Genomic DNA, 21556 nt, shown 5'->3' with positions numbered 1-21556 from the left:
ATGCAGAGTAGAAAGAAGGGAGAAAAGGAAATGGGATAAACCATCATGTGTTATGTCCCATAGGATGTCTCATATATCCAGTTCTTACTTCCTGGACTACTTCAGCACAATGAGATCCTCTTGACATCATGAAACAAAATGTTGATATTTTATCAAAACGATATAGTATCTAATTAATGGTGCTTTGCAATGTCACCTACAATGCTCACTCAAGACTGATCACCACTAAAAATCAAATCTGGGAGCAGTATAACACAAAGAGGTTTGGTTTCTTTTGTTTTTTACACCAACTGCGCCCGACACAAATGTTTGCTTCAGCATGCTGTTGCAACAAGGCCAGAAATCAAACCCCATACAAAGACCAGCAGTCCCTCCTTATCAGAGAGAAGGGTGAGACTGCTACAGAAAATATTGAAAAGGACGTTTCGTATACATTGATAATGAGCAGAGGAATTCAATAAAAGACTATTCCCAAAGAACTCTGTGCTGAAATGAAAATTTAACATCTAAAGACATCTTTATAGCACGCATGTGTTCTTATTGATAATGTGCTCCATCAAATAAAGAACAGCCCTTTAAAATTGGATATACAATAACTCCTTTAATTATGTTAACAATTTTGAGATACGTTCTGCCTGTTCTATGAAACAAATTAAGGAAGAAATCTCGGTACCTTGAAAATTGTTTTTCTTATCCACGGTTTATCTGCTAAGAAATCCACCATTGAAAAGCCAGGATTTCGTCGAACAGTAGACATGGCTACCCAATAGCCACCAGAGCTACTTAGACGAATGTTGTCTGGAAAGCCTGGCATATTCTCCACAAACATATCTATGCCTCCCTTCATTAACCCGGAAACGTAGTACCTACAGAAAAGGAAAATAAAACAGCCACAAAACAAAAAAAGCAGATCAGTTAAAAACCTGGCCAGATGTATTAAAACCTAACTCATAGAGAATAAACAAACTAAAAACATGTGGTTAGTGTATACTTATTGAGAAATATAACCAAGACTAGGTCTTATAAAGAAGGTTCATTAGTTTCTCTCTGAATGTACAGTTTTGTTATCTTACAGATTTAAATTTATTGAATAATGTCCAGAAATAAATAAAAGCATAATAGTATAGTATTTAGTTGTTTGGTTCCAAGTTTCATTCATTTTGTATTTTACCCAATTTCTTGGGAATTCCGGAAACTTCAGTATGAATAGTGAAGCTATTCCAGCAACAAATCAGCCTATGTTCTATAATCCACATATTATCAGATAGCAGGGGAGGACACACATCCTCAACTTGCGTTATGAAATTATGTCCATGGGTACACCTTTGAGACAAGCACAAAGTCTAGGCTGCCACTAAATGATGCCAGAATGTTCTATCCAGGAATCTCAAAGCCTTGGTGTGCTTCCAACATCATTCTCTGGCTCCCTATCTGGGTACTTCATTTAAGAAGCATTTAGCCATGCCTGGGAAACACTCTTTAAACACAGGAAACCTGTTTGTTTACAAAAATGTTTAGTGATAGATCCCTTAGCCAGAAGCAACACCATGTTTATTGGAGTTCTTCATTACGTTGGCTAACTTAAGGTCTCAGACTATGACAAGCAGTGCAAACAGAGATCAGTTTTTGTAACAATCACACTACTTCAGGCAAAATATCAGGAATTCTCCCTTAGGCATCTTGGATAACCCTAAAGCCCCACTTTGCAGGATGTCACCTCGGGTGAGCGGCTTGGTTTTGTTTTCCAGAGCCTCCTGGTGGATGTGTTGGCCAACAAAAAGACTGTCTTGATTGTCAGTTGTTGTATAGGGAAGCTACTCATGGGTTCAAAGAGTGAACACACTTCGTTGGCTAAAACCAAATTAAGGTCCCATTGGGGTGTAACAAAAGGTTTAGCGGGAAAGATATGTTGAAGCTCTTTCTGAACTTCCACCACTCTAACTCGACGCATGAAGGCAGAGAGTGCACAGGTTCAGGCACAGAACCGCACCCTGTTGCTGCGACAGGAGATCCTCCAGAAGAGGCAGCCTGATCGGAGGACCAATGCTCATGCTCAGGAGATGGCATACTATACTCTCCATGCCCAACAAGGATGTTTTGGGCCCAGTCTATCCGGATGTTGTTCAAAACTTGGGGCAGGAGAGGTATCTGCGGGAAGGCATACAGGAGCCCTGAACCTTACTGTAGATGAAATTAGTATTTCAGCAGGAGCTGTGTTGGATATTTCAACGTGCAGAAGTGCTGACATTACACTTACTTGGTGGTGACTAGAAGATCCAAGCAAGTTTCTCCCCAGTCGTGGAAGGGACCTTGCTCGACTTCCGGGTGAATACCCCATTTGTGATCCGCAAGGCATTAAAATCAGAGTTTTTCCGCCCTGGCGTTCAGAGATCCCACCACGTGCTGCAAGAGATTGACGACTGAGTTGTGTTTTATGACCAGAAATATGTCATGACTTCCTGCCCTGTACAGAGGGGCAAGGCCTCCTGGCACAGGGTCAAAGAACCCACCTGCCCTGCTTGTGCCAGTACTGCATGGAGGTGGTGTTGTCAGTGAAGACCTGAACCAGCCTCCCCTTGATACATGAAAGAAAGGCTTTCAATGCCAAGCAAATCGCGCTAAAGTCCAATAGGTTGATATGGCGGCCAAGACTCCGCCAGAGACCAGAGTACTTTGATCTCCACCCCTCCCAGATGGCCACCCAAACCAAGTGATGTACAGGTCACCACAGTGAGATCTGGGAGGGGAAAGGGAGAGGGGCCTGCCCTGACTCCATCTCGGTTCTTCAGCCACTACTACAGGTCTTCTGCAGTTCCCTCCGATATCTGGCCCAGGTCGGAAACATTACCTTGCTGCTTGGCTAATTGGGATTTCAGGTCCCACGAAGAATCTACAAATGCCAACGGACACATTTTACCAGCAGTATGTAGGAGGCAAAGAAACCCGGCAGTCTCAGTGTCAGTTTCACCAAAATTCTGGTTCGATGCTGAAACATCTGAATCATCGCCTGAATATCCTTAACTCGCTGCTTCAGAGGACAGGAGTAGAATTGCACTGTGTCCAAAATAGCTCAGATGAAAGGGAGTGTGACAGGGAGTCAGGTGTGACTTCAGCATGTATATAGTTAACCCCAGTGAATGCTTGAGGTCCACCGAAGTCTGGAAATAGGTGACGTCCGCCATTGTATGTACCAAATTTCCACACACTTAGGAAAAAAGTAGGGTCCTGGCCTACACACACTATTTGCATTTTACATTACAATCATTTTAATATAGTTGGAGGAGGAACATGGCGTCCGCCGAGTGAACGGTCGCGGATGCCCGAGCAGGAGACTCAAGCTATACTGGATCAAAGAGGTCGAGACCTCTATACACCTTTACCCCCTAATTTAGAGAATGTTTAGTGACGGACTCTGACAGATGCAGAGTTGATTACCTTCTTTTTTGGATGCGGCTGCAGTTATTTTTTGGCGTCTTGTTTGGCTGAGTTTTCCGAGCCCGTCCTGTGCTTTGCCCCGCCCAGCCCCCTCGTTCTCCATTGGGCGCGGCTAGCGATGGCAGCCTGGTATGTGGGGAGAGCCAGCGGCGAGTTGGAGTTTGGAGGTGAGCCCAGGGGTTGACGTTCAGGTTTCAGCGCGGTCGGAGTCCGCTTCGGGGGCCTCCCTGGTGCACTGCTATCGGGATGGCGCTGGGTGGTTGCTGACTCTGAGCAGAGACGGAATGGCCCCCTCCTGTTTCAAAATTGTGGAGGCGTATTAAGACTCAGGAGAGCCTTGCCCCGAGAGCAGGTAGGAGGGGGCGACAAGAGCAGGAGATGCAGGGAATGGAGAGAGGAGTCTAGAGAGGAGGAGAGAGTAGGAGAAAGTAGATTTGCACGTTCTGTGCAAGGAGTTCTCTTTGAGGCTGTTCTAAAACAAGCAGTGGTTGGGGGCAGCAAATGCTTAAAAATCTCTGAGGACTGTATGGAGGAGGAAGACATCAAAGTGCAAGAGGGAAAGTCCCCCCCACCCAGTTAAATAGGTATTCGCTAAGAGCGAGGGCAGCACACCTGACAGGCAACAAAGTGATAATTCAATCTTCGATATCACAACGTAAATCACCACCAGTGGAAGAAATAAAACTGTCTGCGAAACAGCGCAAGCAGGGAGCGGAGGGGTTGGAAGCCACACTATTGAAATTAAGGATTCGGAGAGGGAAAGGAAAAGAGGGTGCAAAGAAAAATATATCTACTAAACCTTACATTACTCCATCATTGAAATCCTTTTATCAAGTAATGTCGCTGTCAACTGCTAAATTATCTGCTAAAGTACCATCTAAAGTAATATCTCTATCTCCCCCTCCTATGCCCTCGGTAGAGGAAGAGGGTTTGGAAAATAAGCTTATGCCCGAATCCCCACCCACGATGTTGCAAGGGGTCTCTCTAAATTCTAAGATTATTAAGGCCACTAAGGAAACCACAGGAGTCAAGAGTTCGAAGCCTAAAGGTAACCAAATAGAGCCCCCAGCTCCATTCACGCCTGAACTGGTAGAACAAATAGAACTTATAAGGCCTAATGAGACATGGGACAATACGTCAAGGGTTCACCCTACTGTTACATTATCCAACAGATATTCCGTTTTAGAACCTGAGAAATCGGCGGATATAGTAGACATTGCAGGTTCCGACATTGGGCAAGTTACATCTCAGGCCGTAAAGTTCCCAAAATTAAAAAAAACGGGGACAAGTTGGGGAATATACATGTCTGTAAAATGGAAGGTAATGAAGATCAGCAATCCCATTCTTTGGTGGATATCCTTCTTGCTATGAAAGGGGATATTGCAAGTAGATTTTCTGTTTCAGAGGCTAATCAGGTCGAATTGGCAAATAGGTTTTTAGTGTCAGAGGCAAATCAAGCAGCTATCAAATCTTCGTATGAAATCTTAGCCGAAAAATTAGAAGAGGTTACAGCAAGAACTGAGGTAATTGAGGCAGAGATCCCGAGGATGAAGAATGCAATAGAGTCTACCTCCTTTCAACTGGAGAAATTAGCTATGCAGAATAAAGAACTTAAAGAGGATCTGGAAAGGCTCGAGAACCACTCACGCAAAAATAACTTGAATTTTTTTAATGTGCCAGAGGATATTGAGGGAGAAGATATAAAGGGGTTTGTAATCTCTCTTCTGGAAAAAACGGTGTTAAAGACCCTTTCCAACGTGGATTTAAAGAACGAAATCCAGAGGATACACAGAGACCCATTTAAAAGGCATCCCGGAAGACAAAAGCCACGGAAAATCTTGGTGAACTTTCTTTCCTACTAAGTGAAAGAACAGATTCTATCAGCAGCCCTAAAAGCAGGCAGCATACCATCATACCATCTCCCTTTTCTGACCTACCTGCATTCTCCTTTTCTATTAGGTCTGATATTTCTCACATAACAGCAGAAAGGCAATGGGAGCTGGGGAAGAGACTAGCTGAACTAAATAGTCTAGGGGCAAAGGCTCAATTAACCCTTTCCCTGCTGCCGTCGGCCAATGGCCGACGGCAGCACTACCTCCCCAGTGTTGCCGTTGGCCATTGGCCGACGGCATTCCACCCGCGCACGAAAAAGCCTGCACCGCGGCGGAATTACCGCCGCAGTTAACGGGTTAAGGTTCCCAGCCACATTGCGAGTCATGTGGAACAACCACATGCACATGATCCGGACAACTAAAGAGGCAGATACACTTATAGTTCAGATCCGGGATGAAAAACAGGGGGGGGGTGTAAGGGAGGTTAACTGTTAGGAAAAATTATTCTTTTTATTGATCCAGCAAGAAACAGAATTTTTTTCTCAAAGTTATGAAATAGAGCCAACTGTGAGGCGGGGTCCGAATAGGTAAGAACCTATTTTGGAAGGGGGGGGTTCCTCAGGTCGAAGGGATACAGGGGGGTCACGGTTGGGTGGGGTTCGGAAGGGGGATTGTGGGGAGGGGGGCACTGGGTGGCAGTAAAAAAAATTAAAAACTGTCCTTACTCCATGATTTACGGATAAGTAGGCTGATGAAAGGGCTTTCTCGCCATAAAGACAAGCTTAACACAAATCGTATAAAACTAAGAACAAAATGAAGGGTCGGAATATTCAATTAATGTCTTGGAACCTGAACGGCCTGAGATGTCCAAGAAGACAGAGATTAATATTCAAATATATAGAAGGTTCACCTGCGCAAGTATTTTTGCTGCAAGAGACGCATTTGAATAAGTAAGAGTCTGAATCAGTATTTGCAAAAATACCCTGGCTTCAAAGGGGAAGCACATGTATAATATGATCATTCCAGACCGACCAAACAGGCAGATGGATCATCGCACTATTAGATTTTGAAGGAGAGAAATTGACATGTGCTTCTTATTATGGTCCTAATATAGGTGATCCCCTCTGTCTAGTAAAATTGCAAGACACGCTAATCATGGGAGATCCACCATTTATTATAGGGGGAGATTTTAACATCCTGCTTGACCCCGTAAAGGATAGATCTAACATTAGTCATATCATAGATACTCCTAGAGCTCGAAGAGTTATGAAAAACCTACTAGTAAACATCAATTTAGTTGACCTATGGAGAGCTAAGAAGGGATATATGGATGGATTTACATTTTTTTGTAAGAAGAATCACCATGCCTCTAGAATCGATTATGTCTGGATAAATAATGAAAACGTAGAGAATGTAGTTAACATATCAGTGTACCTGAGCCATTTGTCGGAAAACGCACTATTAGTGTTTTCATATTCTACCAAATTAAGCTTGCAACAAGCTAGATGGACGCTAAACAGGTCGGCACTCTTGGACCCTAAATTAATCCAAGCAATTAAAGGCACAACTTTGGAGTTCTTAAGCTAGATGGACGCTTAACAGGTCGGCACTCTTGGACCCGGAATTAATCCAAGCAATTAAAGGCACAACTTTGGAGTTCTTTTTTTACAACTGTGGGTCAGCATCCGAGGAGGTTGTCTGGGATACCTATAAAGCACATCTGAGGGGGGTTCTGCGTTGACAGAAAAGTGCAAAGAATAAGCGTGGTTATTTAGAATTGTAGGGTTTGGAAGAGAGAATCTCTTTTCTAGAAATAAAAAGGGGTCATATTTCTCAGAATAATGTAAGGGATATGCGAGCATTGAGGGAGAGCTCGAGGAAGCAAGAAGAGACTTACAATCCCACCTTGATCAGAAATGTAAAGTACAGTGGAAGGCTCGAAATATGGAAATTTTGGAGTATGGGGAAAGAGTGGGTGCCTTATTGGCATGGAAGGCAAGGATCGATAGGGCCAAAAATAACATAAGAGAATTGATGATTGACAATGTAGGCACTAAATCTAGTGAGCCTGTAAGTATTCAAGACTGTCTCTTATCACGCTTCGCGAATCTATACAAGGAAGACATCAACCCCTCAAATGAGGCAATAAGAACACGGTTGATGGGTAGAACTCTGCCAACATTAACTGATACAGCTAGGGATCTTCTAGATTCGCCTTTTAGTAAGGAGGAAAACAAGGAGCATATAAAGAGGACAAAGTCTAAGAAAGCAGCGGGTCTGGATGCTCTGCCCAGTGAAATCTATAAGGAACTGGTGGAAGAGCTTTTGCCTGTACTCCATGAGTTGTTTAAAAAAATATACAGTGTAACAGGGAAAGTTCCCACCTCCTGAAAAGAGGCCACGATAGTGTTGCTATTAAAGCCAGGAAAGGATCCCCTATTGCCAGATTCATATTGCCCAATCTCCCTGCTGAATGCAGACTATAAAATCTTAATGAGCATATTACCAGGGAGATTGGGCAAACTGATACCTGGTCTGATTAATTGCGATCAGAAGGGCTTTATGCCTGGGAGAATTATTCAGGAGCAAATCCAGCTGCTAATCGGTAATATCGATTTAGCGGAAAATAGAGGGGACCCTCTGGTGGTGGTGGCATTAGATGCCGCCAAGGCATTTGACCGGGTCTGTTGGGGATATCCATGGGAGGTGATGGAAACTATAGGTATGGGCCAAATTTTCATTCAGACATTAAAAAACTTATGGAGCGTCGGCAACATTTTTAATAAATGGTACTCTGACACCGAGTTTTGTAATCCAGAGGGGGACAAGACAGGGGTGCCCTCTGTCTCCTATGTTGTTCAATTTATATATTGAGCCTTTGGCACAGGTCATCAGGCAGGATAACATAATACGACCCTTTAAATCAGGAAATTACGAATGTAAAATCACCTTATATGCAGACGATATCATAATTTACACCATAAATCCTGGCATCTCTATTCCCCACTTAGAAAATATACTCCTAGAATTTGGTGAGATCTCTGGCTACATGGCCAATTCAGATAAGACTGAGATTATGAGTTGGAATCTGATAAATAGTTACGGCCCCGAAAGCAAGGAGTTTAGGTATCTAGGGGTAACAAGCATTGGAAATGCAATAGGTCTCGCATTTGGAAAGTTTGAGCTATTGGTCTTATAAATGACTTTTTTAAATTATTGTGTTTTTTGAAATAGCTAAATTATTAGCTTTGTCATGAGTGATGCTGTGGTTGCGCTGAGTGATGCTGTGGTTGCGCTGAGTGATGCTGTGGTTGCGCTGAGTGATGCTGGAGTGGCGCTGAGTGATGCTGCAGTGGCGCTGAGTGATGCTGGGGTGGCGCTGAGTGATGCTGGGGTGGCGCTGAGTGATGCTGGGGTGGCGCTGAGTGATGCTGGGGTGGCGCTGAGTGATGCTGGGGTGGCGCTGAGTGATGCTGGGGTGGCGCTGAGTGATGCTGGGGTGGCGCTGAGTGATAATGTGGTGGTGCTGAGTGAGAATGTGGTGGTGCTGAGTGATGCTGGGGTGGCGCTAAGTGATGATGTGGTGATGGTGAGTGGTGCTGAGTGATGCTGGTGTGGTGCTGAGTGATGCTGGTGTGGTGCTGAGTGATGCTGTGGTGGCGATGAGTAATGCTGTGGCGTTCAGTGATGCTGTAGTGGCGCATAGTGATGTTGTGGTGCCCCTGAGTGATGCTGTGGTGGTGCTGAGGGGAGCGGGACGAGAGGAGAGAGGTAAGTAGATAGGAGAAGAGAGGTAGAATAAGAGAGGGGAGAGAGGAGAGTGAGGAGAGGGTTGAGTGAGGAGAGGGGAGAGTGAGGAGAGGGGAGAGGGGAGAGTGAGGAGAGGGGAGAGTGAGGAGAGGGGAGAGTGAGGAGAGGGGAGAGTGAGGAGAGGGGAGAGTGAGGAGAGGGGAGAGTGAGGAGAGGGGAGAGTGAGGAGAGGGGAGAGTGAGGAGAGGGGAGAGTGAGGAGAGGGGAGAGTGAGGAGAGGGGAGAGTGAGGAGAGAGGAGAGAGGGGAGTGAGGAGAGAGGGGAGTGAGGAGAGAGGGGAGTGAAGAGAGAGGGGATTGGGGAGAGAGGGGATTGGGGAGAGAGGGGAAAGAGAGGGAGGGGAGAGAGGGATTGGAGAGTGAGGAGAGGGGAGAGTGAGGAGAGGGTTGAGTGAGGAGAGGGGAGAGTGAAGAGAGGAGAGAGGGGAGAGTGAGGAGAGGGGAGCTGGAGAGGAGAGAGGGGAGAGTGAGGAGAGGGGAGAGTGAGGAGAGGGGAGAGTGAGGAGAGGGGAGAGTGGAGATGGAGAGGAGAGAGGGGAGTGAGGAGAGAGGGGAGTGAGGAGAGAGGGGAGTGAGGAGAGAGGAGAGAGGGGAGTGAGGGGAGTGAGGAGAGAGGGGAGTGAGGAGAGAGGGGAGTGAGGAGAGAGGGGAGTGAGGAGAGAGGGGAGTGAAGAGAGAGGAGAGTGAAGAGAGAGGAGAGTGAAGAGAGAAGGTAGTGAGGAGAGAGGGGATTGGTGAGAGAGGGGATTGGTGAGAGAGGGGAAAGAGAGGGAGGGGAAAAAGAGGGAGGGGAGAGAGGGATTTGAGAGTGAGGAAAGGGGAGAGTGAGGAGAGGCAAAGCTAGGATGCAACAGTCTATACAAATAAAACAAATTGTGACATTTCTTTTGCCACCGAGACCGAACTTAGCGACATCATTGACTGTGAATTGTATGCTGCCTAGAAATGAGAAGCATATGTATTTTGGCTCATTTGAACCATTGCTGAGTTGCAAAATTGGTAGTAACTTTCAGGTTTAAGCCTAAGACAGCGCAGCTGTCTTGTTTGCTAAAGGCGTCTTGGGGACATCCAGGAAGCTTCCTTCCCTGGTAAAACATGATACAAATTGCTTACTATTGGCTTTAAGGTTTGCAACTCACATTTGCATGCTTTTGATTTGCTGGTGTTGTTTTGGGTTGTCCAGAGTGAATTTATCTCACCCATGAAGCATTGCCTAATTACTGTATTCGCCCATGTGCTAGCTTTGTGTAGACAGGTCATTACGTCTTGTACTTAGGTTCTCACATTTGATGTGCATTCAAAAACAGATGTCAAAAGTCAGGCAGTCTCTTCCGAGGGATCTTGGTGTTTACTTTTCTCTCTCTGACTTCGAAGTGAGAGGATGTATGTGACAACCTTGCTGTAAAAGAAAGCCTTTTTCCCCAAAGCACAACAAAATGTAAATGTCTGTGAATGAACTGTGCAGATATTTTATAATATATCTGAATCAAGAAAACACAAATGAAGCACATTTGTTGAAATTATGAAGTGTGGCTGACACATATTTAATAAGAACAAAAATCAATACACTAGGTGATTACATTACCAAAATTTAGCGTTAATGAGCTGTATATTTTTATCAATAAAACTGTATAACTGTGCAAAACAAATTGGCTATTTCAATTGAAAGATTTTATTTTCCGTACCTGTCCTTCCGAATAAATTTTCTGTCACTTAATACTAATGAGAATATCAATAGAAGGTGCTGGACGATAATGGTGCTATTTATGACGTCTTACATGTTTGGACAGAAGAGGAACCGCTCAGGTACCAAACATCTTTCAAAGTCCAGTCTCTCACGTCAGAGTTAGAAACGGTAGAGGCAAAACAATCTGAAGTCAGCCAGCAAAGAAAGCAATAATAATGTATCGGAAATACAAACACACAAAAATATAAGCCATGGATGTATTAATAAGTCTCCACTAGAAGGGAAAGATGGCAAACAGAACGCTTTGCACTGCTCTTAAAAGCGACGAGGTTGCCTTTAACGACTAGCTACAAACGGAGTGGCGACCTGCCTGTTGGCAGGAACAATACAAGCACGTTGGGTACTATGGCAACAGATTAATAGACAAAGGTTTTCTTATTGTAAGCCGTGTTCGCCACCAACTAACCAGTAACTAAGAAGTTTAATCAATCAAGCACTCACGAGGCAACATATTTATAGGATCTACGGAACACCCCAAAAAATCAGAAGCACGAGAAAGCTTTTTTAAAGGGCAGATCGAGCTCTAAGAAGGAAAAAAATGCAGTTTTAAAGACACCTACCATTAATATATTCGTAAGCCAAAAGTACAGTGAATACCTGGTGACTATAAGCGTAATGTCTATGTATAGTGTAAGATTTTCATAATATTAAAACGCGGCGTTGAAATTTTCAGATTGGGAGTGTAAGGCAGGGCCAGGAAGGGTTTGAAGGCTGTCAAGTAGTCGCCGTCTGCAATGGGAATGCCTGAAAACTGGGTGACCTCTTGACTACAACAGATAAAGTGTGGGTGGGGGGGTGTCAAGCCCTTCCAGCTGCCATGGAAAGAGGTTGAAAATGTAAGTTCCTCATATCCCTGAGGAATAATAAGAGGTAGAAGAGGGTGATCAAAGCAACGACTGGATATGGCGAAGGAACGGACCCGGACCCAGCCCCAAATCAGCACAAGCAATTTGGCGCTTCACTGACAGCTGTGTGCCATATCCTCCTAGCGATAAATGTGGATCACCCATCACAATCCTGCCAATGAAAAGCCCTGCCAAGGGAGACCATCGCTACCTGCAGTTAGCTACGAGTGAGACCCCCTGCTACGCGCCCAGTGTGCATCGATCACACAATGCGTCTCTGTCCTGCACACACTGGGTTCCGGCGAGTGTTTTAGCGGGTAGGTTCAAGCCTTAACTAACGCTGCAACACCCGAGAACTTACCATGTCAGCGACGATGTAGTTACCTCTCCAAAATTCTTTTCTTCGACCAAACAGACACAAAACCTGACTAGGCACTAGAGCATGCGCGTAAACGCCCTACTTCAACTAAACACAGCAAAGCCAACGATGCTTCGTCTTTTCGCTGTGGGCGGACCCATGTACTCCAATGAACTGGAATAGGCAGTTCAGGCAAAGAACCAGAAACAGGCTCTAGAGACTGCCTAACCGAGGTTTTCACATCGGAACTTGGTTTAAAAGTGAAAAAAGTAATTACCACCCCAACGCCATTTAAATGTAAAACCTCTGGTCTTTCTTTAAGGACTGCCGTTAAGGTTGTGCTGGGAGAGAGAGAGTGGGGAGGAGAGTATGAGGAGGAGGGGGGAGGAGAGTAGGAGGAGGAGGGGGGAGGAGAGTAGGGGAGGCACGGCCTAGCGGCCGTGCAACCAAGAAGTGAGGGGGCGGAGCTGGGGGAGGCTGTGAGAGAGAGAGTGGGGAGGAGAGTAGGAGGAGGAGGGGGGAGGAGAGTAGGAGGAGGAGGGGGGCCAAAAGAGACAAGACGGAGGGAAGGCAGAGAAGGGGAGGGGGGAGGAGAAATGCGACACGGCGGGCAGGGGAGGGGGCAGAGCGGGGAGAGGGTGGCGGCTGGGGGCACGTGCACGCGCTTTTAAGCTCAATGCGCATGCGCATTGAACTTGAATTTCACGGGCACTGCAAGGAATCGCCACGATTCCTTGCAAGTTGGTTAAAGACTGTTTAAGCCCCCATAGTCTCGCAAGCTCGATGCGCATGCGCATCGACAGGCGAGACCTAAAAATAGTAAAAGACCTAAATAGAATACCATTGATTAATCTAAAGAAAATTGAGAAGGATATAGACTTCCTCTTTGCTAAATGGAAAAACCTCCCTTTATCAATCTATGGGAGAGTGAATTTAGTAAAGATGACAGTATTACCTAAACTAACCTTACTTTTTAGTGCGCTCCCCCTTATTTTTCCACAAGATAGGATAAATAAAATCCAAGGAAAAATAGGTCGTTTTATCTGGGGCCAGAAAAGTGCTAGGTTATCTTGGAAAAAAACTACGAAGAAAACTGTTAAAAGGGGGGCTGGCGCTTCCGGATATAAATCTATACTTATTGGCATTTCAATTTAAGGGGACCAGGATGCTTCTATCTAATCCATCAGAAACCGCATGGGGTAGATTATTAGGAGAACTTGTCTTAACGGAGGGCGGCAATGGGCAGGCGGGGTTCTTATATAACTTTGGGGCCCCAAGATTTTTCAAGAAGGTACGCCTTAAGGTGTTAAAGGCAGCACTTCAGATATGGTATAAACTACGACGAATCTGGGGTGTAGGCTATTATTCTCCATTCGCACCAATCTGGGACTCACCGGGTACTCCGGCCTGTTTGAGAGACTCTTTAGCAATCCCGATAAGAAGAGCTGGGTTAGAGAAGTGGTCAGATTTGGTAGACTCTGATGGGGTTCTCCCCTGGGAAGTACTCTCTGATAAGATAGGGTCCACATTCTCCCGATTTTAGTACCTTCAGTTAAGATCTTGGTTTGAGGCGGAGGCAGGAGAGACAGAAGGCAATTGGGAGCTATAGAGGCTATTTGAGAGTGTTTTCCCGAGGAAAAAAGAGGTATCATTTTGGTATAATAGCCTATTAGATGCAGTAGACCAGGATGTTACTCTGCAGGTAGCTGTCTGGAACAACACCGCACTCCATCAAGAAGCCGGAATTCTATTCGAATACTCCATAAAATTAATGTATAAATTCATTAACCCTGCCACACTTAAGAAAAACCACTTCTATGTTTTAAACAGGCTATACTATACTCCAGCGAAGATAGCCACATTTTCTGGCCCCTCTACCTTAGTACCATCATGTCCGAGGTGTCACATTAACAAGGTGGATGATATACATGTGCTCTTTCAATGTGCAGAACTGGGCAGATATTGGAAAGAGGTGGGCAAATCCTTAGCGGATATTTTTCAAATGCTTATAGCGGTAGACCTACCTCTGGTCCTCTTTGGTATGAATAAGCAGGAGAACACAACACTGTTACAGCCGCAAAAGGGCTTGCTTCTTAATCTGGTGGTTTTGGCCAGAAGAGAGATATGCATAAGATGGAAAGATCCTGTTCCTCCAACAAGGGAAAGTTGCATTAAAGCCGCTCTTCGCATGGCGAGCCTAGAATATGAAGAACCATTAACGTACATCTGGTCCCCTTTGACATCAAGGGGACGACGCTTGCATATGATAAATGGGTGATAATTGGAGAGCGGAATATAAGTCCAATGATTACGCCCAGTCCTCTGGATAAAGAGGAAGGCTGCGGATGGCTAGATGGATGCAGTAAGTCGGAGGGAGTACAATTAGCATTAGGCGGGTTGTCAAAACTACTGTGTCTATGGGGAGGTGAGGACAAAAAAAAAATCATTTTAATACATTTTTACAAAACAAACCATATACAAAAACAATGTCATTTACTAGGCCATTTACTCAAAATGATGTCACTGCGAGACCTATTGCATTGTAAATGCTTGTTCAGGAAGTAGTTGAGAGGGCACAGATTTAGTATAGGGAGGTGGAATCTGTTCATCTTTGGCTCCAGAAAGAAGTGAGAAAAGCACTACAACCGATGTCAACACCCTCTTGATGGCCTACTTTGGCCAAAAGGGTTTGCGCTTCCTGACGCAACAGGGAGAGATGGTCCTCTGTCAGCAAATCTGCAGACAATAAAAGACACACAGATAGACTGAATGCAGAGCAAATCAAACATTCTCTCCCAGTCAATAGATCTGGGTTAAATCCATTGTTCTTTTGCTCACCATGCCACCCCAATCTAGACGCAGCCATATACAAATCAGTCTTGACCCTGGGCCTCATGGAAACAGTCCGGACCAAGCAAGGTCTTCCCTAGACCAGAAACAAGCATTGTGGGACCGGTTTTGGGGCAATACCCCGTATCAGCCAGGCTAACTTGAATCCAGTATTGCAGTGAGCCCTGGGCCCACGTCTGGGCATACTGGCGCACTTAGAGCGAGAAAGCAAAAGAGACACAGATGATGGACGGAATGCAGAGCAAATCAAACATTCTTCTCGAGTCGATAGATCTGGGTTAAATCCATTGTTCTTTTGCTCACCATACCACCCCAGCTTAGACCCAGCCATATGCAATTCCGTCTTGACCCTGTGCCTCATGGGAACAGCCAGGCCGAAGTGCCAAGCCAGTTCTTCCCTGGACCGAAACAAGCATCTTGGAACCGGTTTTAGGGCATCACGCCAGACGGTGGCATGGTAGGAGGGGAGTCAGTGAATGAAAGGGTGCAATCTCGCTGAACAATTTGGAGCTCCCACTTGTCCGAAGTTATGTATTGCTAGCAGAGAAGGTGGTGCCTGATCCTGCCGCAAACTGGTTGCCCGTGATGCTGCAAGGGCAAGTTAAGGATTTTTTGAGCTGCCTTGACACAGATCTCTGACTTTGGGTTCCATGAGGCTTGTGGGATCCATGTCTGCAGCCACAAAACGACAGGAGAATATACTGGCTGTGGTGGCTTAGTGGAAATGGACGCAGCTGGTTAGCCCAAACACAGAAAGGTGGAAGACAGAGATAGAGGATGATGTGAGGCAATGGTGAGTTCCAATGACTGGGCAGTGGGCCCTACTGTCTTTGAAGCGCTCAAGCACTGAATCTGCCTGGTCACCGAACATCATCATTGATGGGCAAATCCATAAGAATGATGGAAACATCCCGCTAAATGCCAGCTGACCATAGTCCGGTGTCGATGAAGCAATTGCTCTACTCCGCTAGTCTGTCCTGTCAAGTCCACAGTGTATTGTAAACTTTGCTGCATCCCTGCCAGCTGCAATAGTCTGGGTCAGGATGGCTCAGGCCTCCTTCGAGACCATGAGCAGCACATCAGAGTCCCCCCCGGTATGTGTATACTCACCCCAAGAGGCAGGCAGTGTTCACTGACTGCAGAGCAAAGTTTGCAGAAGAGACGATCATCCTACCAAAGGTATCAAGACTCTTGGATTCCCTATTCAGTGGCATAGTAGGGTACGCCCCAGGGTTAACCTAGGACGTTGAAGACTGAACAGCCAGACTCTCTGGAGAGTGGTGCTGGGTGAGAAGAGGTAGGTCCCCAAGAGTGAGGCAGTGGAAGCGGGTGATCATGTGCACAGGAGTGCCTGTGAAGGGCTTGGCCCAGACCGGACATCAATGAGGGCTTCATTGTTTTGGGGGGGGGGGGGGTAGGTTTGGAAGGTTCCATGTGAGATACCGCAGGTCGAAGCATCGTTGTTGGGACATTGTCTTGATCTCCACCTAGGGCAGCATAAGGTCCAGGATCTCAGCCGCCCTCTGCACAAAACCAAAAGAAGCCCCTTCCTCTGCATCCACACTAGGAAGAGAGATCAGGTAAATTTCTGATGCCAGCCAGGTCATCACACCAGTTATCCTCGGCCAAAAGTTCCTCAAGGGGGTCAGGATAACCATAAGAATTCCCAGATCTACCCCTAGCATATTCCTTACAGGGCCTGACAAAAAATGAAGGCACTGTCTCAGAACTAGAAGGTCTTTGTCTGGTCAGTCAATGTCAGACGACAGTCTGGCTCGGGGCCAATGGACAGGACTCCAGTGAAGGCTACCGAAGCCTGTCTGAATCCAGGAACTGATGCTGTTGTAGGGGAAAAGATGCTGCAATCACCAAGGAGTTATAAAAGAAGTATTCTATATTTATTGTTAAGCTACAGAGATCAACTGGTGTCCCTCTCCAGGCTAGCAGGCAACTGCCCCACCAAGCAAAGAGAAAGAACACCTCAGTAATGAAGAATCTAAAAGAAGTGTGGCTCAATGGTTAGAGCGGCAGACCCTGATGCAGACGTCTAGCCCGGGACAGAGTTCAATTCCCCGCCTCGGCGGGTCTTGGGCTCAAAATTCCACGGCCCTGATAATTCTCGCCTCGGTGCCTATTCCAATCATGGAGTCCCACTCTGCAACTCTGGGCAATAGCTTGCTTAATCTCCACAACGGCCCCCACAACGCTAAGGATGCCTGGCCTCCACCTTGGGGGTGCCCAGGAGTGGACGCCTCACAGGGAAAGCCAAGATGGGTTCCACAGCGGTATTCGTACAAGCGCCTTGAGACCCTTGCGGGCGAATAGTGCGCTATACAAGTATCAATTTATTTACAATTTACAAAAGGAATGCACATGTTAAAGAGACAGTGCAATGAATAAATATAAATGTAAAACAAGATACAACAGATGCAAAAGGGCCAAATGGCACCGATGGTGAACCTTCAGTGGAAATACAGTCTGGGCACCTTCCGAACCCATGGGGTCTGAAGGCAATCTAGAGAGGTCAGCTTGTCCATAGATGAGGTACAATTGTCTCACAGAATTGCTGTAAATGGGTGGGGGCCGCTTCAGCTCTGGGAAATTCATGGAAGCATGGAGCGGACCCAGTCTTAGGCCCAGCTGTGGAAGTGGGGGAGCAGGGCCTAGACTTGCAGCAGCATTCCCACTCCTCACCTTAAGACTTGGACCGGCACAGTGAAGTCGAGGAATGCTTCGACTTCTAGGTCTTCTTCTTGTGAAACTTAACAGATGAAGATACTGACCTCGATGACTACCGACGGGAACGACTCAGAGAGAAGGCCGGGACTTTTCACAAGACCAGAACTTGGAGTGGTGCTAAGCGACCAGGAGTTTTTGAATCCATTTCACAGCTTGCTTCAGCAGATAAACACACAATTGCAGTTTTCAAAGTAAATGCCAGCCTGACGCATTTCAGGTTTTCTCTATCCTTTCTCCAGAGGCAAAGTTCAGAGGGGATTAAAGAAGCAGTTTCTCATTGTGCACAGTTATATACATTCCCAACACCTGCCCCAGTGGGCGTGGCATCTCTCAAAGCCTTCTGGACCTTGCAGTGCATCAATAATCTTCCCCTCTGTGGGGCAGCTTCCAATACCGTCAAATTTGAACTGTAGTTGAATTCCAAGTGAAGGAGAGCCCACTGCTAGGGGCCGGTCCGTGCAGGCCTTCAACTGTTGCCTGCAGTCACATAATGAACACTTGCAGCGCCAATGCAGGATAGTGCTGTTAGGAGGCACAAACTTCACTGCTGGAAAGCGGGGCAGATGAACAAGTTACTTACCTTCGGTAACAATATATCTGTAAGAAACATTAGTTAGTATTAGATTCCTTACCTTAGAATATCCCCAGGCGTCAGTCTGGATCCGGAAACTTTTGCGTAGCAGTACCCCTGCGCGTCGGTAGGCGTCGTCTGCAGGTTTCCCCTGCGGCTCCGCGTCCGTCGTTGGCGCCGTGCGCCGTGATGACGTCGCTGGAGTATATAGACGCCGCCTCCGCGCGCTGACATCAGTTCTTTGCACACAGCTTTTCCGCGCCAGAACACGCAGAGCCATGTGAGAACCAACACTGGTGCCATTTGAAACTAGGGCCCTGAAAGGGATGTCCTTAACCCTAGGTATCAGTTCGCAGAACGGGGAGGATGGGTGGGGCGGTAAGGAATCTAATACTAACTAATGTTTCTTACAGATATATCGTTACCGAAGGTAAGTAACTTGTTCATCTGAAAGAAACACGTTAGTATAAGATTCCTTACCTTAGAATAGATACCCCAGCAATACCAACCCCGGTGGTGGGTCTGCGAACCAATACAATCCTACACCAGAAAGTCCTGGAGGACAGAACGGCCAAAGAAGCCATCCCTCCGGACTTGACCGTCCAGGCAGTAGTGCCTCGCAAATGTGTGCAGAGAGGCCCACGTAGCCGCCTGGCAAATGTCCTGCAAGGGGACTCCCCGGCCCAGGGCAGTAGTAGCCCCCGTGGCCCGAGTGGAATGGGCCCTCAGCCCAACAGGAGGCTCCTTCCGAGCCAAAGAGTAGCACGCTTTGATGCACAGAACGACCCACCGAGAGATGGTCCGTTTATGTACCGCCCGTCCCTTCTTCGCACCCACGTAGCCAACAAACAGTTGGTCTTCCACCCGGAACTGGCGTGTGCGATCCATATAAAATGAAAGCGCACGTTTTGGGTCCAGACGATGGAGCCGCTCTTCATCCTTTGAAGGATGCGGAGGCGGGAAGAAGGAAGGGAAGGTGATGGACTGCCCGATGTGAAAAGAGACAACTTTGGGCAGGAAAGAAGGTCTAGTTCTCAGAACCACCTTATCTGGATGAATGGACATGAAAGGAGGTTTGACAGAAAGAGCCTGGAGCTCACTCACCCTCCTGGCAGAGGTGATGGCAACCAGGAAGGCGGTCTTTAAAGTCAGGAGACGGAGAGGACAAGAATGAAGTGGCTCAAAGGGAGCACACATCAAGAAGGTCAGAACCAGGTTCAAGTCCCACTGAGGCATCACAAACGGAACAGGTGGATACATGTGTGTGATGCCCTTCAAGAATCTTGTTACAATGGGGGACTTGAACAAAGAAGGTTGATCAGGCAGCCTCAGAAAGGCCGAAAGGGCAGAAAGGTAGCCCTTGATAGTGCCCAGAGCAGAGCCCTGCTGGGCAAGAGAAAGAAGGAAGAGAAGAACCTCAGAAAGAGGGGCAGAAAGAGGATCCACAGCCTTTGCTGTGCACCATGCCACAAACTTGTTCCACCGACAGGCGTATACCGATTTCGTGGAGGAACGCCTGGCTGCCAGAATTACATCACAGACTTCAGGAGGCAGGTCAAATGGCCTCAACTGCCGCCGCTCAATCTCCACGCCTGGAGGTGGAGGCTGGACAGGTTCGGGTGGAGGACCGTCCCCTGCTGCTGGGACAGAAGGTCCTCCTGAAGGGGCAGGCGGATCGGGGGACCGACTGACATGCTGAGTAGCTCGGGATACCAGTACCTTCGAGCCCAGTCCGGAGCCACAAGGATGACTTGGGCCCGGTCGCGCCTGATCTTCTTCAGCACTCTGGGCAGAAGTGGTATAGGCGGAAAGGCGTATAACAGACCGCAACTCCACTCGCGCCGAAAGGCGTCGCCGTGCGAGTGCCGTCTTGGAAACTCCAACGCGCAGAACTGATGACATTGCGCGTTCTCTTCTGTGGCGAATAGATCTAACCAAGGCTCTCCCCATTGCCGAAAGAGGCCTTGCGCCACGTCCGAGTTCAGACGCCATTCGTGATCCATCGAGCACCGACGGCTGAGTTCGTCCGCCCTGGCGTTCAGAGAACCTGCCAGGTGTTGAACCGTCAAAGTCACACCCTTACGTTCCAGCCATTGCCAGAGGCGCATAGCCTCCTGGCAAAGGGTCCACGACCCCACCCCGCCCTGCTTGTTGCAGTACCACATGGCGGTGGTGTTGTCCGTGAACACCTGCACTAGACTCCCGTTGACAAAGGGGAGGAATGCTTTCAGTGCCAAACGAATCGCCCGGAGCTCCAAACGTTTATATGGAGCCGGGACTCAGCCGGAGACCAGATGCCTCTGATCTCTGCCTCTCCCAGGTGGCCTCCCCAGCCCTGGAGGGACGCGTCCGTCACAACAACGTGCTCCGGTTGGGGAAGGGAGAGGGATCTGCCTCTGACCCAATCGCGGTCCGTAAGCCACCACTGCAGTTGTCTTGCAGTGCCCTCCGAGATCAAGACATGGTCGGACAGATTGCCCTGATGCTGGGCCCACTGAAACTTCAGGTCCCACTGCAGAGCCCGCATCCGCCACCGGGCGTAATACACCAGAAGGATGCAGGAAGCCATCAGCCCCAGCAGCCGCAGCATCAACCTGACCGAAACCCGGGATAACGGCTGAAAGATGGGAATCAAAGCCTGTATATCCTGGACTCGCCGTTCCGGAGGATAGACCTGAAACTGCGCCGAGTCGAGAACCGCTCCGATGAAAAGGAGCTTCTGAGAGGGACACAGGTGTGATTTCGGCACGTTGATGGAGAACCGCAGCTCGTGCAGGAGGTCTGCCGTCATCTGAAGGTGGCGGACGACTGTCTGGGGCGAGTCCGCCTTCAACAACCAGTCGTCTAGATAGGGGAAGACTGAGACCCCCAATCTGCGCAGATGAGCTGCGACCACCGCCATCACCTTGGGGAACACCCGTGGGGCGCTGGTAAGGCCGAAGGGGAGCATGATAAACTGAAAATGCTCCAGGCCTACCGTGAACCGCAGGTAACGCCGGTGGGCCAGCAGGACGGGGATGTGAAAATACGCATCCTGCAAGTCCAACGCTACCACCCAGTCTTGCGGGTCGAGAGCAGCCGAGACCTGAGCTAAAGTCAACATCTTGAACTTCTCCTTCCGGAGGAAGCCGTTGACGTTCCATAGATCCAAGATAGGACGTAGGCCCCCTTTGTCCTTCTTGGGTACCAGAAAGTAGTGGGAATAGCAACCACGTCCTACTTCTGGCCCAGGAACGCGCTCGATGGCCCCCTTGGCCAAGAGGGCCGTAACTTCCTCCCTCAGAAGTGCCAAGTGGTCCCCCGACACACGGTGGTTCTGCGGTGGCATGGCTGGAGGAGTTGTCTCGAAGGGGAGGAAGTAGCCCCTTCG

At 47.6% G+C, this 21556-nt stretch overlaps 1 protein-coding gene across 2 annotated transcripts in view; it reads right to left on the bottom strand.

The window, feature by feature from the left end:
• Positions 1-21556, bottom strand: part of APMAP (adipocyte plasma membrane associated protein) — a 484771-nt gene that overhangs the window by 62679 nt on the left and 400536 nt on the right. For both annotated transcript variants that reach the window (XR_015296645.1, XM_086927147.1), the window contains exon 8: positions 674-866. Coding sequence is in view for 1 of the 2 variants with exons in the window: in XM_086927147.1 (XP_086783273.1) it covers positions 674-866 (193 nt within the window). In the remaining variant the exon portion in view is untranslated. The remainder of the gene's footprint in view (positions 1-673; positions 867-21556) is intronic.

This window comes from Lissotriton vulgaris, chromosome 6, assembly GCF_964263255.1.
Source record: "Lissotriton vulgaris chromosome 6, aLisVul1.2, whole genome shotgun sequence".
Classification (NCBI taxonomy): Eukaryota; Metazoa; Chordata; class Amphibia; order Caudata; family Salamandridae; genus Lissotriton; species Lissotriton vulgaris.
The sequence above is the reverse complement of the archived record's forward strand: the minus strand, read 5'-3'. Positions and strand labels throughout refer to the sequence as shown.